This window comes from Schistosoma mansoni, chromosome 3 (assembly GCF_000237925.1).
Source record: "Schistosoma mansoni strain Puerto Rico chromosome 3, complete genome".
NCBI classification, from domain to species: domain Eukaryota; kingdom Metazoa; phylum Platyhelminthes; class Trematoda; order Strigeidida; family Schistosomatidae; genus Schistosoma; species Schistosoma mansoni.
In genome coordinates, this window is record NC_031497.1 from 10897146 (window position 1) to 10918536 (window position 21391).

Here is a 21391-nt window from a genome sequence, read left to right on the forward strand (position 1 = left end):
CGGACTTTCGGTCTCACGCGCGAACGCTTAACCTCTAGACCACTGATCTGGCCGGCATTCAATTGTGTTAATGTTTAACTTCAACCATTCTACGAAATTGCGCCACTGTCCACCATTGTCTTCAGTGCGTAACTGCCTCACAACAGATCCTGCCTGCTGGATCGTGGATGACCACTGTTTAGGAGTTCCGTACTAGAACGAAATGTCCTTCCAGTACTTTCAGGTTTTCAATGGTGGTCTAGCTTAAATCGACTCATGAATTCAACCATTAAAATCATTACGATCTCCTTAAACCCCCATTCTGATAATCCTTAACTAATATCAAATGAGGTAATAAAGAAAATTAAAGGGATAAGAGTGTAAGCAATGAGTGAATGCAGGTGAAGTAAGATGAAAAAAACTGGGTTAATGTTATTAATATCCTTTAATTCCCTATAAAACAAAATGTGATTTAATCTCTATTGTTAAAATTTATAATCGATTATATAAATTAAGATATGGAAATTACCATTAAGGACATTACTTATCTATTCTAGATTTATTTTGCTTGTGAAGTGACTTTTTTTAATTAATTACAAATTTTGCATAGAAATAGTGTACAGTTTGTAATATTGAACAAAATCTTTCAAAGAACACATTATGTTTTTCTCCATAGACATTATATATCTATATTAGCATTATTCACTACATATTTCCATAGGGGTCTAGCTTCAATTGACTCATGATTTCAACTATATAAAACACTAATTACCCAAATATTTATACCCACCACATAAAACGTTTTTTCATATTTCAAAGAGGGTAAAAATAAGTGTGATATTTTGCTGGATTATCACTTACCACTTTTTGTTTTGTCAATACTAAAAATAAAGATTTTTGATTGACTTTCTCCAAGTTTCTATTCACACTATAATAGGAGTAATGAACCGTCCATATAATTAAAACACTTAGATGACCTAATATATACCATTACACTAACAGTAAACATAAACCATCCCTATAAAATAAAATGATTTTGAACTTTATAGAAAATTCATAGTACTGTAGTGTGGTCTACTTATATCCATATAAGTAGTATGTGGTGATGGTCAGACATAGAATGTATTTTGGTAGAAGACCGATAAGGAAAGAACTGAAATGAAGCATAATTGGTAGGAAAATGCATGAACAATGGAATTAGAGAAGATGAACTGATATTTACAGAAGGAACAGTGAAAATTGAGACGATTGGTTGTTATTTTGCAAATTAACTATCTGCTGTATGGTTATCAGAATTTAGTGAGATAGTCTGTAATTTGTGTCTAAATACATTCGAATGTACCCACTCCTGTTCTCATGCACTACAGTACAATATCGAAATTTTTTATTTTTAAAATAAACTTAAAACCATAATAAATAATGCATTTTAGTAGAAATATTAAAGTTATAAAGTTACTTACTAACGCCTGTTACCACTCGTGGAGGAGCACATGCCGCACACCAGTATTCTCCATCCAACCCTGTTCTGGGCAATCCTTTTCAGCCCTTTCCAGTTGTTATTCAACCTTTTCATATCTGCTTCTATTTCCCGACGTAATGTGTTCTTTGATCTTCCTCTTTTCCCCTTCCCTTGCAGATTCCAAGTTAGGGCTTGCCTCGTGATGCAGTTTAAAAGTCAGAAATTTAAGAAACAATAATTGTAATTACATTTAAACAAGAAATTTACTTCAGTGAATCTACATAACAGTTAACAACTATTCATATTACTCATGATAATTATGTAATCATGTTGTTCAGTTCTTATAATAAAAGTGAATAATTCGCCTATAAATATAATTATATATATTTTCAATAACTAGAAGTTCAAACGTGCATTCATTGTTCGCATCTCATGCTTTCTTTGTTTACTTAGTAACAATTATCCGAATGAGTATCATATCATTTACTAGTAAATATGAAATCTAGATACCTATAAACATGACAATACCTTACAATTTATTGATCACCGACTAGTGACAAATGTCATGTTTGTCTTGTCTTTTAGTGCTGATTGGTTTTTACTTAACAAGTTGCAATGTCATCACTTATCTGAGTGATTCTACATCACTTACATTATGTTGAAATGTCAGGTGGTAGGAGGTGGTTATTGGGATACCCTGGATACTAGTTTAGTATTAGTTAGAACTTGTTAACGAGATGCACCTGTAATCCTGGGGGGGGACTGATCTTTTTCGTGGGATTCGAACCAGTCGCTTAGCTTCACAGTGTGAGGAGTTCCCACTGAGTGGGCTTGAATAGCACTATGATCATCAGTTTCCATAAAACTATAGGTACGGCTTGATGACGAGTGCTACATAGCATGTAACTAAGGTACCAGGTTTCCAGTCAACTACCTTCAACCGCCTAATAACACAACGAAACTTTATACTATTCAGAGGTTTATAAAATGTGAATAATATTATATTTAATTGAACAAGAGTATTTTTCTATAGCAGACAGCGAATTCCTAATAACGCACAAAATTGGAAAACCCCTCCTTATGGTAATTTATAAAAAAATAGGGATAATATTAAATGAAATTAGTTTTTATTGCATACTGACTAATCGTCTTTTGCTTAACACTAAAACAATGAGCGCTTATTTGAAATGTGTTTTGTTTAAAGTACTTTTGGGTTTCTGATTTGTTTGATAAAATATGCCGCAGACCGTTATGTATATATTGCTATGGTATTCAGGTTCTGGGAAATATAGTTCAGTTGCTACTAGTAATAGATAATATTCACTATTATGTTAGATTTATGTACAATGATAATAAAACTATGGTGAGAAATTAATTTCACACAATGTACAACACGTTTCCATACCAATATAATCTATAATGGAATAAAGAAACCCATTGATCTCAAATTCTACTAATACCATAATAATACCATATTAAAACACCAAAAAAGAACAGGTGAATCCTAAATTGGAAATAAAATTCCTTTAATGAATGAAATATTCAGACTCATTTTGAGTCAATTAAACACTTATAGTTTCATAAAACACAACAATTAAACTATAGTAATTTTTTGTTTGTAATAGTTTATTTATTAAACTATGATTTCATAATAATCTCTTTTTATTGAAAAACCGAGTTGCCCTAGTTACTTAATATAAGCCTATTTATTCGATAGTTACATAAACTTCAAAGATTTGATTGGATTAATAATTTACCCATGAAACTAAATAGATTTTAAAATGATATAATCAATATTATATAGTTGAAATCATGAGTCAATTGAAGATAGAACACCATGGAAAACCAGGAAGCACTGGACGACCGTTTCGTCCTATTGTGGGACTCCTCAGCAGTGCGCAGTCACGATCCCGCCTCGCGAGATTCCAACCCAGGACCTATCAGTCTGGCGCACGAGCTCTTAACCACTAGACCACTGAGCCGGCATCCGACGATGTTAATGTCTAACTTCAACCAATCCACGAAATGGAGCAACCATTCACCAATGTCTTCAGTGAGTTGATATCTCCCAACAGACCTGGTTGACCTGCACTGGTCACTGCTTCTCACTAGAACTTCAGGTTTTCCATGGTGGTCTAGCTTCAATTGACTAATAATTTCAACCATATAAAATTACTAAAATCTCCACAAAATCCCCTTCTGATATAATCAATAATTAAACGTTTAATTATATAAAGTTGTATATAATTAAGAAAATAATGCCAAATAATTTCTAAACAAAATATTCATACAGAATTATACAAATTGTATTTAATTATTAGATAACAAGCAACTGAACAACAATAATCTAAATGTAGATCCTAAATTTACATCTTGCATTCGTAATACTTATCGTTTTAATTTAAAGCATTTTTCTAAAGATGGCTCGTTGGTAAAATCAAGGAAGCCTCAAGAAGCCCAGAAACAGCCGAAGACATTCCATCCAATCACCACAAGAGGAACATTTTAGAATATCGACGTGCCTCTTCTCTATTGGATGAATAAGAAGGACCCCCTATGTGCCTATTGGCTGTCCCAAATGATGATTTACTTTCAACCAAAAACTATAAATACATGAAATTTTAGTACTATATTTGAAATTGTTTGGAATAACATTCCTACCTACTAGTCTTCTGTCTTCTCATTTGCGACTTGGGAGGGTCCTACCGTTCCAGTGCTCAAGTTATACGCGACATACTAAGAGTCTAAGTTCAAGATATAACAATTTTTAACTCATTTACAAAATTATAAAAATGTGTACTACCAGAAACAATTCTAAAACAAACATTTCTTCAACAACAAGAAAAGAAAAAAACTCTATTGTTTGCAGAACTACCTTGGATATTCTTATTTACATTCACTAATAATTAAAATTTCATTTTAAACCCATTTTAAATTTTTATCCTATTTGTTTAAATTTGAATACTTGTCTTTTCCAACTTTCTTATCCACGTATTTTATTATTATTGCTGTTGTTGTTGTTGTTTTGTTCGTGTTTATTAGTTTTTTGTAAAATTATATATTCTCATTGTGGAGACACTTTGGGATTGAAAAATGTTATTTTTGTAAAAACAAACAAACAAACAACCAAACGATTAGGATACTTATTGGTAAGATTACAGATTAAGTATTTTGTTTCCTAGATGAATAATATTAAAGATATTAAAGATCCGAAAAAACAAACAACAAACAGATGAAAGATGAAAAAACTTATTTGTATACATCGTTCTGATTGGCTAGACTGAAATTGTTGATGATACAATCAATAAATCTGGTAAAGATGCTTATTTATTTAAATGACAAGAGATAAATGGATTTGTATTATTACTTCCATATTAACCGGGAGTTACTGAGATATCATAAATATAAGTTTCATAGATATTAGATAATCATTACGAATTTCGATAAACTGATTGTATGTTGCCTAAAATAGGTTGGGTAGAGTTCTCTGTGATGTATAGTATGATGATCAGAACTGTAGTCCATAAATCTTTGAATTACATCTACAGAATATGAAAATCAAAATGCATACCACATTCATCTTATGATCTTTCCTCTCAAAATCTATTAGTTCCATTACTAGTCAATTCATTGTTACCTCTAACAAGTAGATCGTCTGAATGACATCACAATTGTAATGATAAAACACTCAATGCTTTATAATCCATATTATCGATTAAATTTACTTACTTGAAACTATTTATGCTAATTAAAAAGTAGGGGTTTCGCAACAGATCATATTTATTCAGATTGTGAGCAGTTTTTCTTTTGATTGGTAGCCTCTGAATAATTCAATTTAAAATAGCTAAATGATAAAAATCTATACAGTCTCATACTAGGATGAAACGGCCGTCCAGTGCTTTCAAATTTTCAATGATAGTCTAACTTAGATCAACTGGTGATTTTAACAATGAAAATACTACAATCTCCACAAATTCCCATACTGATAAAAATCTAGTTAACATTTGTTTAAGATTTTTGAACATGGATTATTTGTGGCTTTACGCATTAGTAAAAAACATGAACATGAATAGTTGACCTTTCAATTACTTACTTACTTACGCCTGTTACCCCTCGTGGAGGAGAATAGGTCGCACACCAGCATTCTCCATTCAATCCTGTTCTGGGCAATCCTTTCCAGTTCTTTCCAGTTGCTACTCATCCTTTTCATATCTGCTTCAATCTCCCGGCGTAATGTGTTCTGTGGCCTTCCTCTTTTCCCCTTCCCTTCAGGATTCCAAGTTAGGGATTGCTTCGTGATGCAGTTTGGTGATTTCATTAATGTATGTCCGATCCACTTCCAACTTCTTTTCCTAATTTCCTCTTCAGTTGGAAGTTGGTTTGTCTTCTCCCATTAAACGCTGTTGCTGATAGTATCCGGTCAGTGGGTGTTGAGTATTTTGCGTAAACAATTGTTTATAAATGCTTGTGCCTTTCTTACGATGGATGTAGTAGTTCTCCACGTTTCAGATCCGTACAGTAGGACTGTCTTGACGTTCGTATTGAAGATTCTCACTTTGAAGTTAGTTGACAGCTGTTTTGAGTTTCATATGTTCTTCAGTTGTAGGAATGCCGCCCTTGCTTTGCCAATCCTCGCCTTTACTTCTGCATCCGATCCTCCTTGTCCATCAATGATGCTTCCCAGGTACATGAATGTTTCCACCTCTTCCAGAGTTTCGCCATCAAGTGTGATTGGGTTGGTGTTCTCTGTGTTATATTTGAGAATCTTGCTTTTTGCTTTGTGTATGTTGAGGCCTGTTGATTCAGAGGCTGCTACTACATTTGTTGTCTTTGTTTATATTTGTTCGTGTGTGTGAGATAGGAGGGCCAAGTCATCTGCGAAGTCCAAATCATCGAATTGATTCTGAGATATCCATTGTATTCCGTGCTTCCCCTCAGATATCAAGGTCTTCATAATCCAGCCAATCGCCAGAAGAAAGAGGAAGAGGGAGGGTAGACGGCCTTGTCTGCCTCCTGTCCTTACTGGAAATGAATTTGTCAGCTGTCCTCCATGCACCACTTTGCACTGTAGTCCATCGTATGAGTTCCGTATAATGTTGAAAATCTTCTGAGGAACTCCATAGTGTCGAAGAAGTTTCCATAATGTTCTCCCGTCCACACTGTCAAACGCCTTCTCATAGTCAACGAAGTTGATGTATAGTGATTGATTGTTCCATGATGATCCGTAGTGTCGCAATTTGGAATCCAGTCTGTTGATCTCGAAGCTGGGCGTCTACTGCGTCTTTCATCCGATTCAGCAGCACTCTGTTAAAAACTTTTCCTGGTACTGATAACAAACTGATGCCTCTGTAGTTCTCACATTTGCTCAGATCTCCTTTCTTTGGTATCTTGATGAGATATCCTTCTTTCCAGTCCGTTGGCTTTTGTTCCTCTTCCCAAATCTTCTTGAATAGAAGGTGAAGCATGTTTGCAGTTACTTCAATGTCTGACTTCAGGGCTTCTGCTGGTATATTGTCAGGTCCTGCCGCCTTCCCACTTTTGATTTGTCTGATGGCCATCTTGACTTCTTCGATCGTTGGTGGAGTGACATCTATAGGAAGGTCAGTGTGTGCTGCTTCGATGTCCGGTGGATTCAATGGGGCTGGTCTATTCGGAAGTTCCTCGAAGTATTCTGTCCATCTTCTTCTCTGTTCTTGAATCTCCGTGATTGTCTTTTCTTCTTTGTCCTTGACTGGTCTCTCCGGTTTACTATATCTCCCTGCTAGTTTCTTCGTTGTATCATATAGTTGTCTCATATTCCCTTCTCTTGCAGCTTTTTCCGCCGCCGTTGCTAGTTCTCCCATGTATTTCTGTTTGTCAGCTTTAATCCTTTTCTTTACTTGCTTGTTTCTTCTGCGTACTCTACTTGCGCCTTGACTTTCTCTGCTCGTGTTCGGCTGTTGTTGATTGCTGTCTTCTTGTTCTTCCTTTCTTCAATCTTGCCCAGGGTCCCCATAGAGATCCATTCCTTACTGTGATGCTTCTTGCGACCCAGAATCTCCTGACACGTTGAAGCTAATGCTTCCTTGATCCCTTTCCAGTTGTCCTCCATCGTAGTTTCTTCTTCTTTCAGTAGATCCTGTAGAGCTTGGAACCTGTTGTTGAGAGTTATCTTGAATTCGTTGAGTTTGTCTGTATCTCGAAGGAAGGCTGTATTGAACCTTTGCAGGGCTGTTTGTCCAGTTGTCCAGTGTTTCTTTAGCTTCAGTCTCATCTTGGCCACAACCAGGTGGTGATCTGAAGCTATGTCAGCTCCTCTCCGGGTTCTCACATCTCCCATTGATCTTCGGAATTTTTTGTTGATACAGATGTGATCTATCTGGTTCTCTGTGGTGTGGTCCGGTGAGATCCATGTAGCTTTGTGTATGCGCTTGTGTGGGAATAATGTGCTGCCTATAACCAATTTGTTGAATGTACATAGGTTTGCAAGTCTCTCACCATTTTCATTTCCTTCTCCTAGTCCATGTCATCCAATTATATCTTCATATCCTGAGTTGTCCACTCCGACTTTAGCATTTAGATCTCCCATCAGGATGGTGAGGTCCTTCCGTGAACACTTAGCTATGATTGATTGCAGCCTCGAGTAAAACAGATCTTTATCATCGTCGTTGCTATCATTGGTGAGTGCATAATATTGGATAACATTCATTGTGATCCCCTTCTTATTTGTTTTGAATGATGCTTTGATAATTCTGGATCCATGAGATTCCTATCCTACAAGTGCATTTTCGTGCTTCTCTGGATAGTATTAGAGCAACTCCCTGAGTATGTGGAGCAATTTCCTCTTCGCGACCGGAGTACAGAAGCATCTCTCCCGTACCTAGCCTTTGTTGTCCAGCTTGTGTCCAATGGGTTTCGCTGATTCCGAGTACTGCCAATTTGTATCTCCTCAATTCCATTGCTATTTGACTGGTCTTTCCTGTCTCCCACATTGTCCGGACTTTCCATATACCTATAAAGTGTTGCTGTGGTTGTTAGAAGGGGCATCGGCCTCGTGACTTCTGAAGAATCTCGGCCTTCATCATGAGACGTCATAATTATTCCTTCAACTTCCAGGGCAGAATTTAAATGGTTTGAAATATTTTTTCTGGTTAACGTTTTTTTAGCGAGTTAGTTTTTCTACGGGATGAGTCGCTAACCTGGTGCCCAACTCTCCTCCTTTACCCGGACTTGGGATCGGCAGTAACTCCAGAAGAGCCACAGGCGGAGTTCGATCTGTCAATGGTTTTATAAATTCAGTGGCACTAATAAGAAATCATTTTGAGCGAATTTATAATAATTTCTTAAATCACTGCTTTTCACAATGATTATATTTTTGCATAGGTTTCTTGACAAGTCCAAATACATAACACTTTGGACAAGATAAAAATTTGTTTTATTGAGATTATTTTTACTAAACTTAATACATAGTGCCAATGTGAAGTCTTTGCTTCTTCATACCCAGACTTGTTCAGTTAATGAGTACCAATGGAAGGTTACATTACTTATATGTTCTCAGTAGTTTAAAGTAGAATTGGTAAATAAATGTTGAATTAACTCCGCATGACATGCATCTAGACACTCGTAGCGGTTGTAAAATTATAAATAACTTGCCTGGGAATATTTTTCACGTTGTTTCAGGTCGTTTATACATCACATTCTCACTTCATTACAGTTTCAAAGTGAGTAAGTTATAGTGAAAAAGAAAGGTGTTTTTCTAACTGATCATATGATGCAAAATCATAGAAAGTTACATTGAGGACTAACTGAACATCGATGTTAAATAGAGAAAAGATACTAGGGAAAATTTAGATCGAAATTTTAATTGATTGTAAGAAAAACGTCTTTTCCATATTTATAAAGTGTACTCTATAAGATGTAAAGAAGAGGATAGAATACGAGACCTATTTTCTATTCATTACTATTATAATAACAATATGAAATGGACTATAATCTACATAAAGAGTTGACCTATAACTATTGAGATAAACCAGAAATAACTATTTTTTCAAGCAGTAAAAAGTATCCAATTACTATTTATTTCAAAGTATTTAATGTATTTTCTTCTTTAAATTCTAAACTAGCAAGTTATGTAGTTTTCTAATTTTTTATACATTTAATATGTATGGCTTTTTTTCAGTATTAAGTTCCTGAATTGTTTTTATTTGTCCTGTCTTTTAGAGGAGTATGAATGACTTTCCAATGTGTTTTTTTGGAAGGTCAAATATCAGTTAGTGAGATACCGTTATCACTTTTGTCAATGTAAGTTTCATAGCCAACATAATTATTGTGAGCAAAGGTGGATAGTGGCTAGCAGTGGAATCCAGGACGCGCGTTTCGTCCTATTTGGGACTCGTCAGCTGGATGTATCTGCATCTCAGCATAATTATTGTTCTTTATAAGTTAAACAAACCAAATCAAAATCCTTAAAAAGCTGCCTATTAGCTGATACAAGTCAGAAACAGATAAGATGAATAAGATACTCTAATATTTATAAATTATGTACTATTGAAAATGTGATTCAGTACCATGAAGAAATGTTGACATGAAGTAAGCTATATTACTGCCAACATCAAGGTATATAAATTCTCATCACAAAATTGGAAATAAAAAAAGAAATATAGGGTTTTTTAGGGGGGGGGTAACAATTAAGTGTGTACTATATTCTGAACTTGATGCTTATTAATTTTGAAACCAACATATTATGACAAAAGAAATGAATAGTGAATAGTTACAAATAAAAGAAACACAAAACAAACAAGCAAACAATGGAAATTGTTATCCATTCAAATATCTTCAAGTTTACATAAATTCTGTTTGATAAATACTTGTGATTGACTTCACTTTGTTTTTTAACTACCTTTTCAAGACGTTGTTTTGTTCAGTAAAAATAGTAGCAAACATCTTGATTAATAGATAAATGGCTTTGCGAATAAGATACTTTTTATGTTTATCCATATTTTATATAGTTGAGATCATGAGTCAATTGAAGATAGAACACCATGGAAAACCAGGAAGCACTGGACGACCGTTTCATCCTATTGTGGGACTCCTCAGTAGTGCGCATTCACGATCCCACCTCGCGAGATTCGAACTCAGGTCCTATCAGTCTAGCGCGATAGCGCTTAACCATTAGACTAGTGAACTGGCATCCAACGGTGTTAATATCTAACTTCAGCCAATCCATGAAATTGAGCAACCATTCACCAATGTCTTCAGTGAGTTGATATTTTCCTACAGACCTGGTTGAACTCCTCTGGTTACTGCTTCTCACTAGAACTCCAGGAAATACCTCATGGAGCCAGTCACTAGTGAGCATATGATCATTATCAGAAGGGGGTTTTGTGGAGATTTTAGTAATTTTATATAGTCGGGATCATGATTCAATGGAAGCTAGATTGGTAAGTCAAATATGTTATAGTTACTTTTGAATATTTCGTATGAACCATTTATTGACTTATTGAACTTATGAAATCAAATATTCATACAATTTTTCTGTAAATTATCATAAAAAACACATGTTGAAAATAAATTTATTCTTTTCTGATTTATACCGTTATAGCGCCTCACGTACAATTGAGTTTGTTCATATCTAATTTGGTTAAGCCCTTTTATTAACTTGTTTGATAGACAGTCATTCGTACAATAACAACTTATCTATACCATTTATACCTTTTTTATTGTTGTGTTTGTATGAACACGTATGCTTGAGCATTGCTTACCCCCAACTCACATATTCATTCTGCTAACATTAGTGTTAGTCGCTTAATTGATTCGACGATTAATTCATTTTCCTAGGTATATATGTATGTATATTTTAATTCTAACGATTCGACTCACTCGCTTTCTCTTCGGCGCTCGCATATCATTTTTGCTTCGTATGCCTATGGTTTCTGTGATTTGTGTATGTCGCGATAATAAATGTAATCAACGCTTCGTATTCGTCTTTTGATACACCGTTGGGGGCGTTATCTAGTAACGGTTATCAAGACGAGTAGTATACGAAGTTTAAGAATTATATCGAATATTGACCACCACACTATTATCAAAAATATATCATTCACATTTATACAATCTAAATACCTGTCAATAAATGTTGTTTCAAAATTTTCATAATGCGATAATGTTAGGATAAGATTTGAACATGAGATCATGGATTCAAGGTTGTCTAGTTGAAACCTTTTGATCTTACAAGTGTATTTATTTAGGTTTCAGATGTTGGTACAATTGACCAGTCACTGATTTACTTAAAACAAAAGAAGGAGAATTCAAAATCTGATCAGGGAATTTCCAATAATATTGTATTATTTTTATGTCAGTCAGACTATTCTGTAATTAATATATTTATAAATGTTTAGTACACTAAAGTCTATATTAAGCTATTTATATCCTATTCGAAAGGAATTTGTAATGTAACGCCTAATGTCATACTATAACGTATATCAAACCATGCAGTTAAATCAACTCGTTTGAAATAGGATTAATTTCCTCCCTAATTTCTGTCAACTTTCTCGTAACTGGACGGATGAAGGTTAGTGAATATTAACAATGGCGAATACGTGTTCACCAATTAGACTTAAGCGTATATGAGACGTCTCTACTCTTTACTATTATATACGTAAATTGAAGTCTTCCAAATATTACAGTTTGTCCTTGTGAATATATTAAACAATCCTGCCATTTGACTTGATTGATAAAGATACATATTTGTTGTATTACTACTTATATAGATGCTAACAGGCATAATCAGAAATATTTGATTAAGATAGACATTATGTGAAATCAAAATCCTATTCAGCGTTTACAAATACAAATATCTATGAAAGACTAGCTGTTTGAAAATGATATAACTTAGTATGACCGATAAGCTTATTTAAAAATAATATTTATGTTCTGATATATGAATGGATATTGAGTAATTTAAGAATAAGTTTAATAAGCGAGATATTTATAGCTTTGTGAGGAAAAAATTTTTCGGACCGTTTTGTTATATCCCATGGAGATTTATAAATGGTAACTTTGAGAACAATTTATGGAGCAATATGATATGTATATTTCCTACTGTATATTTATTAAATAACTAAACTATTCATATCTATATCCCTCTTATTATAAGCTTTGTTTTGACCTATAAACTATTATTATACGATTTACCATTCTTGAGTTATCCTCAGTCTATTAATTACTGCCCCTACATTAACAGCCACATTTGGCTGAATCGTGTACAAATGTTTTTTCTATTTTATGGTACGATGTGGTCTGTTTGGTTTGTATATAGACCAAGCGTGTTTGATGCAGATGCTGTCATTGGTGTTCTGAACTTAACTGGCTGGGCTAGGCAGAAAGCAGGACTGATATGTACTCAAGACTGCTCATACGGATTTTGTGTATCATTGGGTGATTAATAAACTCACTCCTCTCTCATTGGCGGGAATCAGCACGTTTATATATATATATCAACTGGGCAAGAACGCACTCAATCGATATAACACGTTTTTATCCATATATCAGCTAGAGATCTGTCGAGATTAGCAGTCAGGTGTTTTAATGTCCGTCGTTAGAGTGTCGAGATATAAACTTGAAGGTTTACTACAAAAATTTGTCTGCACCTAAGATTCCGGTTTAAATTCATCTATCATCCCCATAATTCTTAAAGTTTTATCCGTTACATGTTATGTTTAATATGATTTTGCTTGTTCAACTCGCTTCAATTAAGTAGTGACTAGCTAGTGGTGTATTATTCATGAAAAATTGAATGAAAATCATTTCATTCATGTTCATTCCTTGTCCTAATCATCTCATCTAATTCATTAAAATAATAAACACATTTTGTGATATCCCAATGAGTAAGAATTCTGTATTTCTGAAGTTTCATAACTTAACGTAAGTCATTTCTTCAGAGTATATAAATAAGTGACCAAAATAAAAATTAACACAAGTATACTCTGAAGACATGACTTACATAAAGTCACGAAACATCAGAAATACAAAGTTCTACTCATTAAGATATCATCAGTCAGTCAGTCAGCTACAACGTAGGACCAAGCACATATATGCATCGGTCCAAGTTGCCATATCTCGTCAGCACAACAAGATGAACACCGGATTCATAGAAATAGTTAATTTAGTGGTGGTAGTATATAAAAGATAGGTTGTATGTAAGAATATAGTATAGGAAGGAAGACAGATATGAAGCAATTTTAATCTTAAGGATTAAGGGAAGGTAAAGAGTGTATAGATTCATGAATTAAAGCTAATTAATATACTTTTTTTAATCATACTCAATTTTTGAATAATGAACTTTGATTATTGATGCAGAATTTGGCATAATTCCCAAATGAATTTAAATTATTAAATAATTTACTGATTAACTGGAATAAGAATAAAAAATAATTTACATTTTTAAGTTCACATATCACTCCCAGGGCAGAGTTTAAATGGTTTGAATAATTTTTTTATGGTTGGCGTTTTTTTAGCGAGTTGGTTTTCTACGGGATGCGGTCGCTAACCCCATGCCCAACCCTCCTCCTTTACCCGGGCTTGGGACCGTCAGTAGCCCCCGGAGGAGCTACGGACGGAGTTACATATGACATAAAGTATTAGATAATTCAAAGCAAATTAACATAAAGCGAAATAAACTTTTCCAATAATTTTCATAGTTGAGATCATGAGTTGATTGAAGCTAGAACACCATGAAAAACCTGGAAGTACTGGACGGCCAACTCGTCCTGTTGTAAGACTCCTAAACAGTGCGTGTCCACGATCCCGCCTCACGAGATTCCAACCCAGGACCCACCAGTCTCGCGACAGAGCACTTTCTAATAATGATTATATGGTTAAGAAACTTTACTACTGCTTTAATCAAATCATTATTCTAATGGTATGTTTCATCAGATAATTTTGACGTTGATATATCAGAGTTTGGTTATTTTGACTCAAGGATTGCCTTCTAGGAACTTCATTGATATAGAAGGTAGTTCATATTTATTAACCAGTTATCTTTAAGTAATGTCTGCATGAAATGTATAGTTGATAAATAAGTAATTAAATTATCAACTAATATTTTAAAGGCGGTTATTTAAATCTTTTTTTCTAATGACAAAGTATCAATTTATCAGTAGCAAATAGATATTATTTATTTATTTAAACACATAAATATTGGCACAAAAGGGTACCAGATATATATGCGCAACACAAATCTCATTTGATTTGTATGATTGCTGTGATACTGTCCAGGTGCCCAAACTGAAGCAGGTGGTTTTCTTAAGGGGCCACACCCCGAGCCTTTGACCTGAAGATCTGATCCATATGGCAGCGGAGCATCGTGAGAAGATGAAGTTCCATGGTAGCCGGTGATCAACGGTTGGTTCATACGCCATTTTACCCTCAGGATACTGGAGCCCATGTGCACCATTGGTTTGAAATGAGGGTTTTCCAACTCCCCTAGGTGGACTCGTAGTGTCCACCAACCCGGTTAAAGCGCCTTACATTCGCTTTTCGTCCTCTCAATTTCGTAAACTACACCCCGCCACGAGAAGGCAGTGAGTAGGACTTCTCCGACAGAGGCTATATACGCGTGGCCGTATGAGAGCATTTTGAGAGGGAGAGCGAACTCTCCCCATTCTCTGCCGTAACTGGGCATTTGGGGGCTATATCTTATTAATTCCATTTTAAATTTCCTGTAGGAATTCTTTTCAAAATATATTAACTAGACAGAAGCAATCTACATTATATCTGGATATGATGACCAGTTGAATTAATATTTCGTAAAAAATCAATCAATATGGCTTATACTTATATTTCCTTATTTTCTATTAAGTTACCTAAAATTTCCCACTTTTCCAACTATTATTTTTCACTTTTGTCCACCCACTGTCAACAGGGCAGTCTACTTTTCTACTGAAATAAAAATTTCAATCATATGAAGTTTTCATATGACATCGAATACTATTGTGAATTTCTTTACCGTGGGAACATATTTATCATTATTATTAAAATTTCTTTTTGTTATTGAGATATAATCACTAAAAAACACTGGTTATAAACCATTATTTGATCGGACGAAGGTCTGTCCCCAATTATTGTAAACTAGTCGAATCAAATTATCAAGGTTAAATCACACATGGCCTTGAGATCTACCAATCAAAATACGGAGCCCAATTTTTCTCACCCTTTTACTGTAATATTTGCCTATCAGGTCAAACAGAGAACGTGACAAAATCTCTTTCCGAGAGTGGAGGGAAATAGATTTTTAAAATACTATCGGTGTAAATATCTACGACGTGTTTTTATGATCGAACGATTCAAGATTTTATACAAATTTCAAATACTGGGAATTAAATAAAAAAAATTATGAAAACAATGGGTAAGTCACATTTTGCAAATATTCAGTTTTTATTAAAAGTTCAATTTAAATAGTACTCTCAGAATTTATTAGTAGTAAATACTACTGAAACTGAGATCATTTATAAAAATTTTTGATAATCGTAGAACTTCAATACATGGATATCTGGGTAATCACTGTTGTTCGATAGGTGTATGTGTACAGTGGTTTCTTAGATGTGTTGTTTTCTATGAGCTTTATGAGTTATTGATAATACTACATTGTCTCATAGTTGATAATAATAATAATAATACTTATCAATAACACTAGCTACATCACAATATTAGGTTCTATTTAACTGTATTCGCAAATTTTTAGTACGATTTTGCTTCTAATCTAGAATAAATACAGATGAACTAATAAGTAATCAACGTGCCAGTTTAATCAAACTCACTATAAACAATAATCCAAGTATTTTTCTGACTGATATTATGATATATTTCTGTCAGTAAATATATATGGTTGAGAGTTTTTTGTCCTTTACTTTATTGAACACTTGAAGAAGATAATCAAATGTCTTATTAATAATTATATAATGATTAATAGAAATTTATTTACTTTGAAGAAATAACTTACATTAAATCGCATAACATCGAAAATACAATTTTCTACTCACTAGGTTATCTCAAAAATATACTGATAGATAAAACCAATGATAAGTAAATGTTAGATCATGAATTATATATAGTTGAAATCATGAGTCAATTGAAGCTAGACCACCATAGAAAACCTGAAAGTACTGGATGACCGTTTCATCCTATTGTGGGACTCCTTGGCAGTGCGCATCTACGACCCCGCCTCACGAGATTCGAATCCAGGACCTATCAGTCTCGCGCGCGAGCACACTGCTGAGGAGTTCCACAATAGGATGAAATGGCCATCCAGTGCTTCCAGGTTTTCCATGGTGGTCTAGCTTCAAATGACTCATGATTTAAAATATATAAAATTACTAAAATCTACACAAACCCCTTTCTGATAAGATCATCAATTAATCAAAAAGATCATTCATGAACATTCTTTTCTTTTTTATATGAATAAAATAAATTAGTTATTTGATAATATCTAACAAAGTTATAAATATCTGGTCAAATCATTTACGATTACAATTAGCTGTGGTTCGAATAACATAGTACTAACATTACATAGTTTACTAAGTTTCATTCAACCTACATGTGTTTAGTGTTAAATCCTAATTTACAAAGGATATATGTTTATAGTTAATTAAAACCATATTGAATACATAAGGGTATAGATCAAATGTATTTTTACCTTGTTAATAAGTATTGTTTTTTTACTATTCGTAGTTTTTTAGTTTGTGAATGAAATACTCGTGTTTTGTATAATATACCACAAGTACAAGGTTCTATGTTATTGTTTTTTATTAAGGAAAAAGGAAATTTTTGTCATTTTTATAGTTATTTTGTTCATATAATTAAGTGTATTATGTACAGGAAGCTAATACGTGATTCGTATCAATTAAACTGTGTATAATTTGAATGTAGTTGTTTACTTACTTACTTACTTACGCCTGTTACCCCCAATGAAGCATAGACTGCCTACCAGCATTCTCCAATCCACTCTGTCCTGGGCCTTCCTTTCTAGTTCTAACCAACTTTTGCTCATTCTTCTCATATCTGTCTCTATTTCTCGGCGTAATATGTTCTTTGATCTTCCTCTTCTCCTTTGACCTTCAGGATTCCATGTGAGGGTTTGCCTTGTGACACAGTTGGGTGATTTCTTCACAGCAAATAAATATAAGTAGGATCAAATATACACTATTTTAATTGATTGCTAATATACTATCAGTAATTTGTGAAAACATTTTCTTAAAATATGCCAATATTTGTTCTTCCTGTTTAAAAAAAAGTTAAATTCTATAGAAGAATAAAAGAAAAATCAATATTGATATTGACATTATTATTATTATTATTATTATCATTAATTATCACATTTCTATCGTCAAGGTCATATGGAGGGGGACACAAATTTTTCCTTCTTTATATTAACGTACGCAAATAAAAATACTTTTCCACAATGTATATAACATCTGAAAATTTCTAATCACTATGAGAAATATAACCAAATCCTAGAAATAGATGGTAATGACGTTTAAAAATCTAAGTGTATATTTTCACATTTAGATTGAATCAAATGAATTGTCAAGCTAATCATAATAATAATCTAGAAATTATATTACGTTTAACATAATGTTTTATCAGATATTGTACAAATATGTTCATGAGAGGATAAAGTTAGAAATTAAATCATTCCAGTTGAATAAGTACAAAGTTCAAAAGAATGAGAACATAGTGATATGATCATTCAAGGAGAAATAGCAGTTCGGATATTATTTTTGCAATAGTAATAATGCATAAAACATTCTGGTTTTGTAAACAATGACTGAAGTTTTATTTGGTGAAAAAGAAAGTGGTTTTCATTCTAAAGCATTCCTGCCTTACTTGGAAGTCATTTCTAATTAATTATAAACATTTATATAACTCATCGACATAATAAACTTATTATATAGTCTCTGATAGACGTTGAACCGAAACACTTTTAACAATGAACCAGTCTAATGGTGGGTTATTTTATAGACGTCACTTTGATCCGTGAGTTGAACAATCAGTAAACTTCAGGAATCATACTTAAAAAGTTCATTTACCTGTCAATTGTCTATAATAACAGATTACCATATTTAAAATTCAGAAAGTTACAAAATGAAAAAAGGTTATTACGATCTGAATCCTATTTCTGTCTCATAAGTATGTAACTAAAAAAATATAATTGTCACTTCATTCTTTTCGTATAGCCACGAATAGTTGCATGTACTTTAGTCACTAAACTGGTTGAAACTATATGGCGTTCAATAGTTAAACACAGCTGGGTGATACATAAAAAATGTTACATGTAAAGATTTTGAAACAAAACACAACAAATTAACGAACAACTTATTTAACTATCATTTAAACTCAACGTCTCCACTTTTTCCACATCGTATGACTCATATTTTCTTAATACACAAAGATGAACATCTGAGCATGAATAGAAAAGCTTTTAATATGAATGTGCTTATGAGGCGTTGTATGCTATTTGATAATATTAACCAACGTATGCTTACTAGTGACTGGCTTCAAGAAGTATTTCCTGGAGCTCTAGTGAGAAGCAGTAACCAGTGCAATTCAACCAAGTCTGTTGGAAGATATCAACTCAGTGAAGACATTGGTGAATGGTTGCTCAATTTCATGGATTGGTTGAAGTTAAACATTGGATGCCGGCCAGTTCAGTAGTCTAGTGGTTAAGCGCTCGCGCGCGAGACTGATAGATCCTGGGCTCGAATCTGGCGAGGCGGGATTAAGGATGTGCATTGCTGAGGAGTTCCACAATAGGATTAAACGGCCGTCAAGCAGTACTTCCAGGTTTTCCATGGTGTTCTAACTTCAATTGACTCATGATCTGAACTATCGAAATTTTAATTTTGATTGAGATCATGAACGGATTAATGTTAGGCCACCACTGAAAACGTGGAAGCACTAGACAGCCGTTTCATTATAGCATGGGACTTTGATGACTACCAAACATTTAATTTTCACGTATTGTACTTTCATACTTGTAAGAAGTACAAATTCTACTTTCATAGTCTATGATATTAAGTGATGACATATCACTTATCGATTTGACCTTTATTTACTATTACAATTTACTTTCATACAATATCAATAACATGATATCTTCTTGTAATTGATTTTTAATGCAATGACATTTCCTCTCCATATGATACAACACACTTTAGTTTCAGTGTAGGCCTTGAAAGAAGGTACACATCGAAAATAGATTATTCCCAACCATAATTTATTTCACATATTTCTATCAGAATTGAATATAATTACAATCATCAAATTACTTTTCCTTGTTGTTGTTGTTCTTGTCTTATTATATCTATAATAGAATGATATGAATTTAATTTATTAGTGTTGTAAGATATCTCGATGCATTGTGATAAGATTTTTTCTAATTAAAATTGATGAATGGCATAGAAACACAGATACATAGTGAAATTGCCCAGTGATTTTTTATAAGACTAAATTATATTGTCGACAATTTATGGCCAACGTATGTACACAAGCACATAAACCCAACCACTCAAGTATTAGCTCCTGACTTTAAGCATAGAAATCAGTTTAAGAATAAATAAAAAAACTTTAATAAGCAACCTAAATATGTTTAAATTTTCTACAAAATAGAATCGGACATTGCTTTATTTTTTCGGTCAATCATCAATAATCATTCATGTTTGATACTTTAAATTATTTTGTTCCAAAAATTTGCCATTTGTTTCTATGCTTCAAGTTAACTCATAATGATTTGCTTTAATTTTGATTAACTTCCGTTTTTTTGTTCCCTTATTTTCCTACTTCTGTCTTACGTACGTATGTTCTTGAAACTAATCTGAATAGAACTAGAAAATTATTATTATTTCCTTTTTTCTTGGATAAAGTTTTTCATATTTCCAAGGTAATAAATTGAATTAGAATAATTTTACTTACACAGAACTGTTTATTAGGAAATTGGTTAAAAATGGTAAAAAAATTATTTTCTATATCAGAAGGGGTTTTTGTGGAGATTTAGTAGATAGGTCTTGGGTTCGAATCTCGTGAGGCGAGGTCTTGGATGCGCACTGTTGATGAGTCCCACAATAGGACGAAACGGCCGTCCAGTGCTTCCAGGTTTTCCATGTTGGTCTAGCTTCAATGGGTTCACGCTTTCAACTATTTTCTATATCTTTTCTACTTACATTAATACAAGTTTCATTCATAGTTGATCAAATATAGTTTTTTGTTTTAATATAAACTAAGTCATATTCGATAAGATTTATCGATTTCAATGTTTTCAAAGAAAAAAAAAACTTTTTCTCAAGACTTCCGATTAAGAAACGTAATAGTAACAAAGATTTTATTGCTTCCTTCTGTGAAGTTAAAAGAACATGCTTTTAACATTATTATTTGAAATTTTTTAAAAATCAGAAAAAAAATCATTAACGAAACAATCTTTTTAGATTCAAGTTAATATCTCATACAGAGTAATTAAATCAAGCATAGTGTAGACAAGATTAGATTACCTTGAGATAAACGGTAATAATGTAATGAGGAAGTTCATTGCCTAAAATTAACTTTAATCAGGATCTATAGCTTTGAAATTACTTGTAATTTGCTAACAAAGTAGATTGGACAGTATCATATTAAAGTTAATGAATGTAAGTATAAGAAGTTTGTCAATATAGTTTGATTTGTAATTGGTTTAAAAAAAACTGAATTTACCCACGCAATCATGTTCTTATAAGTTCCTATGTTTGAAAGCAATTTCCAAAATCCAAATGAGACTTTTTGATCGTTAAACTTCAATCATATAGAGGGTTAGACGGATATCACTAACGGCCATGGATTATGGTCTGACCATTTCACCAAATGACTCAAGTAGGGAATCAGACTCTTTAGTAAGAAAGCAACAAGGTAGATGAGATTCGTAAAAGTTTTGTGCTCGGTCCGTGGAACGAT

The 21391-nt window shown here is 33.3% G+C and overlaps 1 protein-coding gene across 1 annotated transcript in view; it reads left to right on the top strand.

Annotated features, from left to right (window-relative positions):
* The first annotated feature begins 15742 nt into the window (after positions 1–15742).
* Positions 15743–21391, top strand: part of Smp_106110 (hypothetical protein) — a 51790-nt gene continuing 46141 nt past the window's right edge. Inside the window, exon 1 of the mRNA XM_018799189.1 lies at positions 15743–15821. Coding sequence (XP_018651002.1) covers positions 15809–15821 — 13 coding nt within the window. The 5' untranslated portion in view covers positions 15743–15808. The remainder of the gene's footprint in view (positions 15822–21391) is intronic.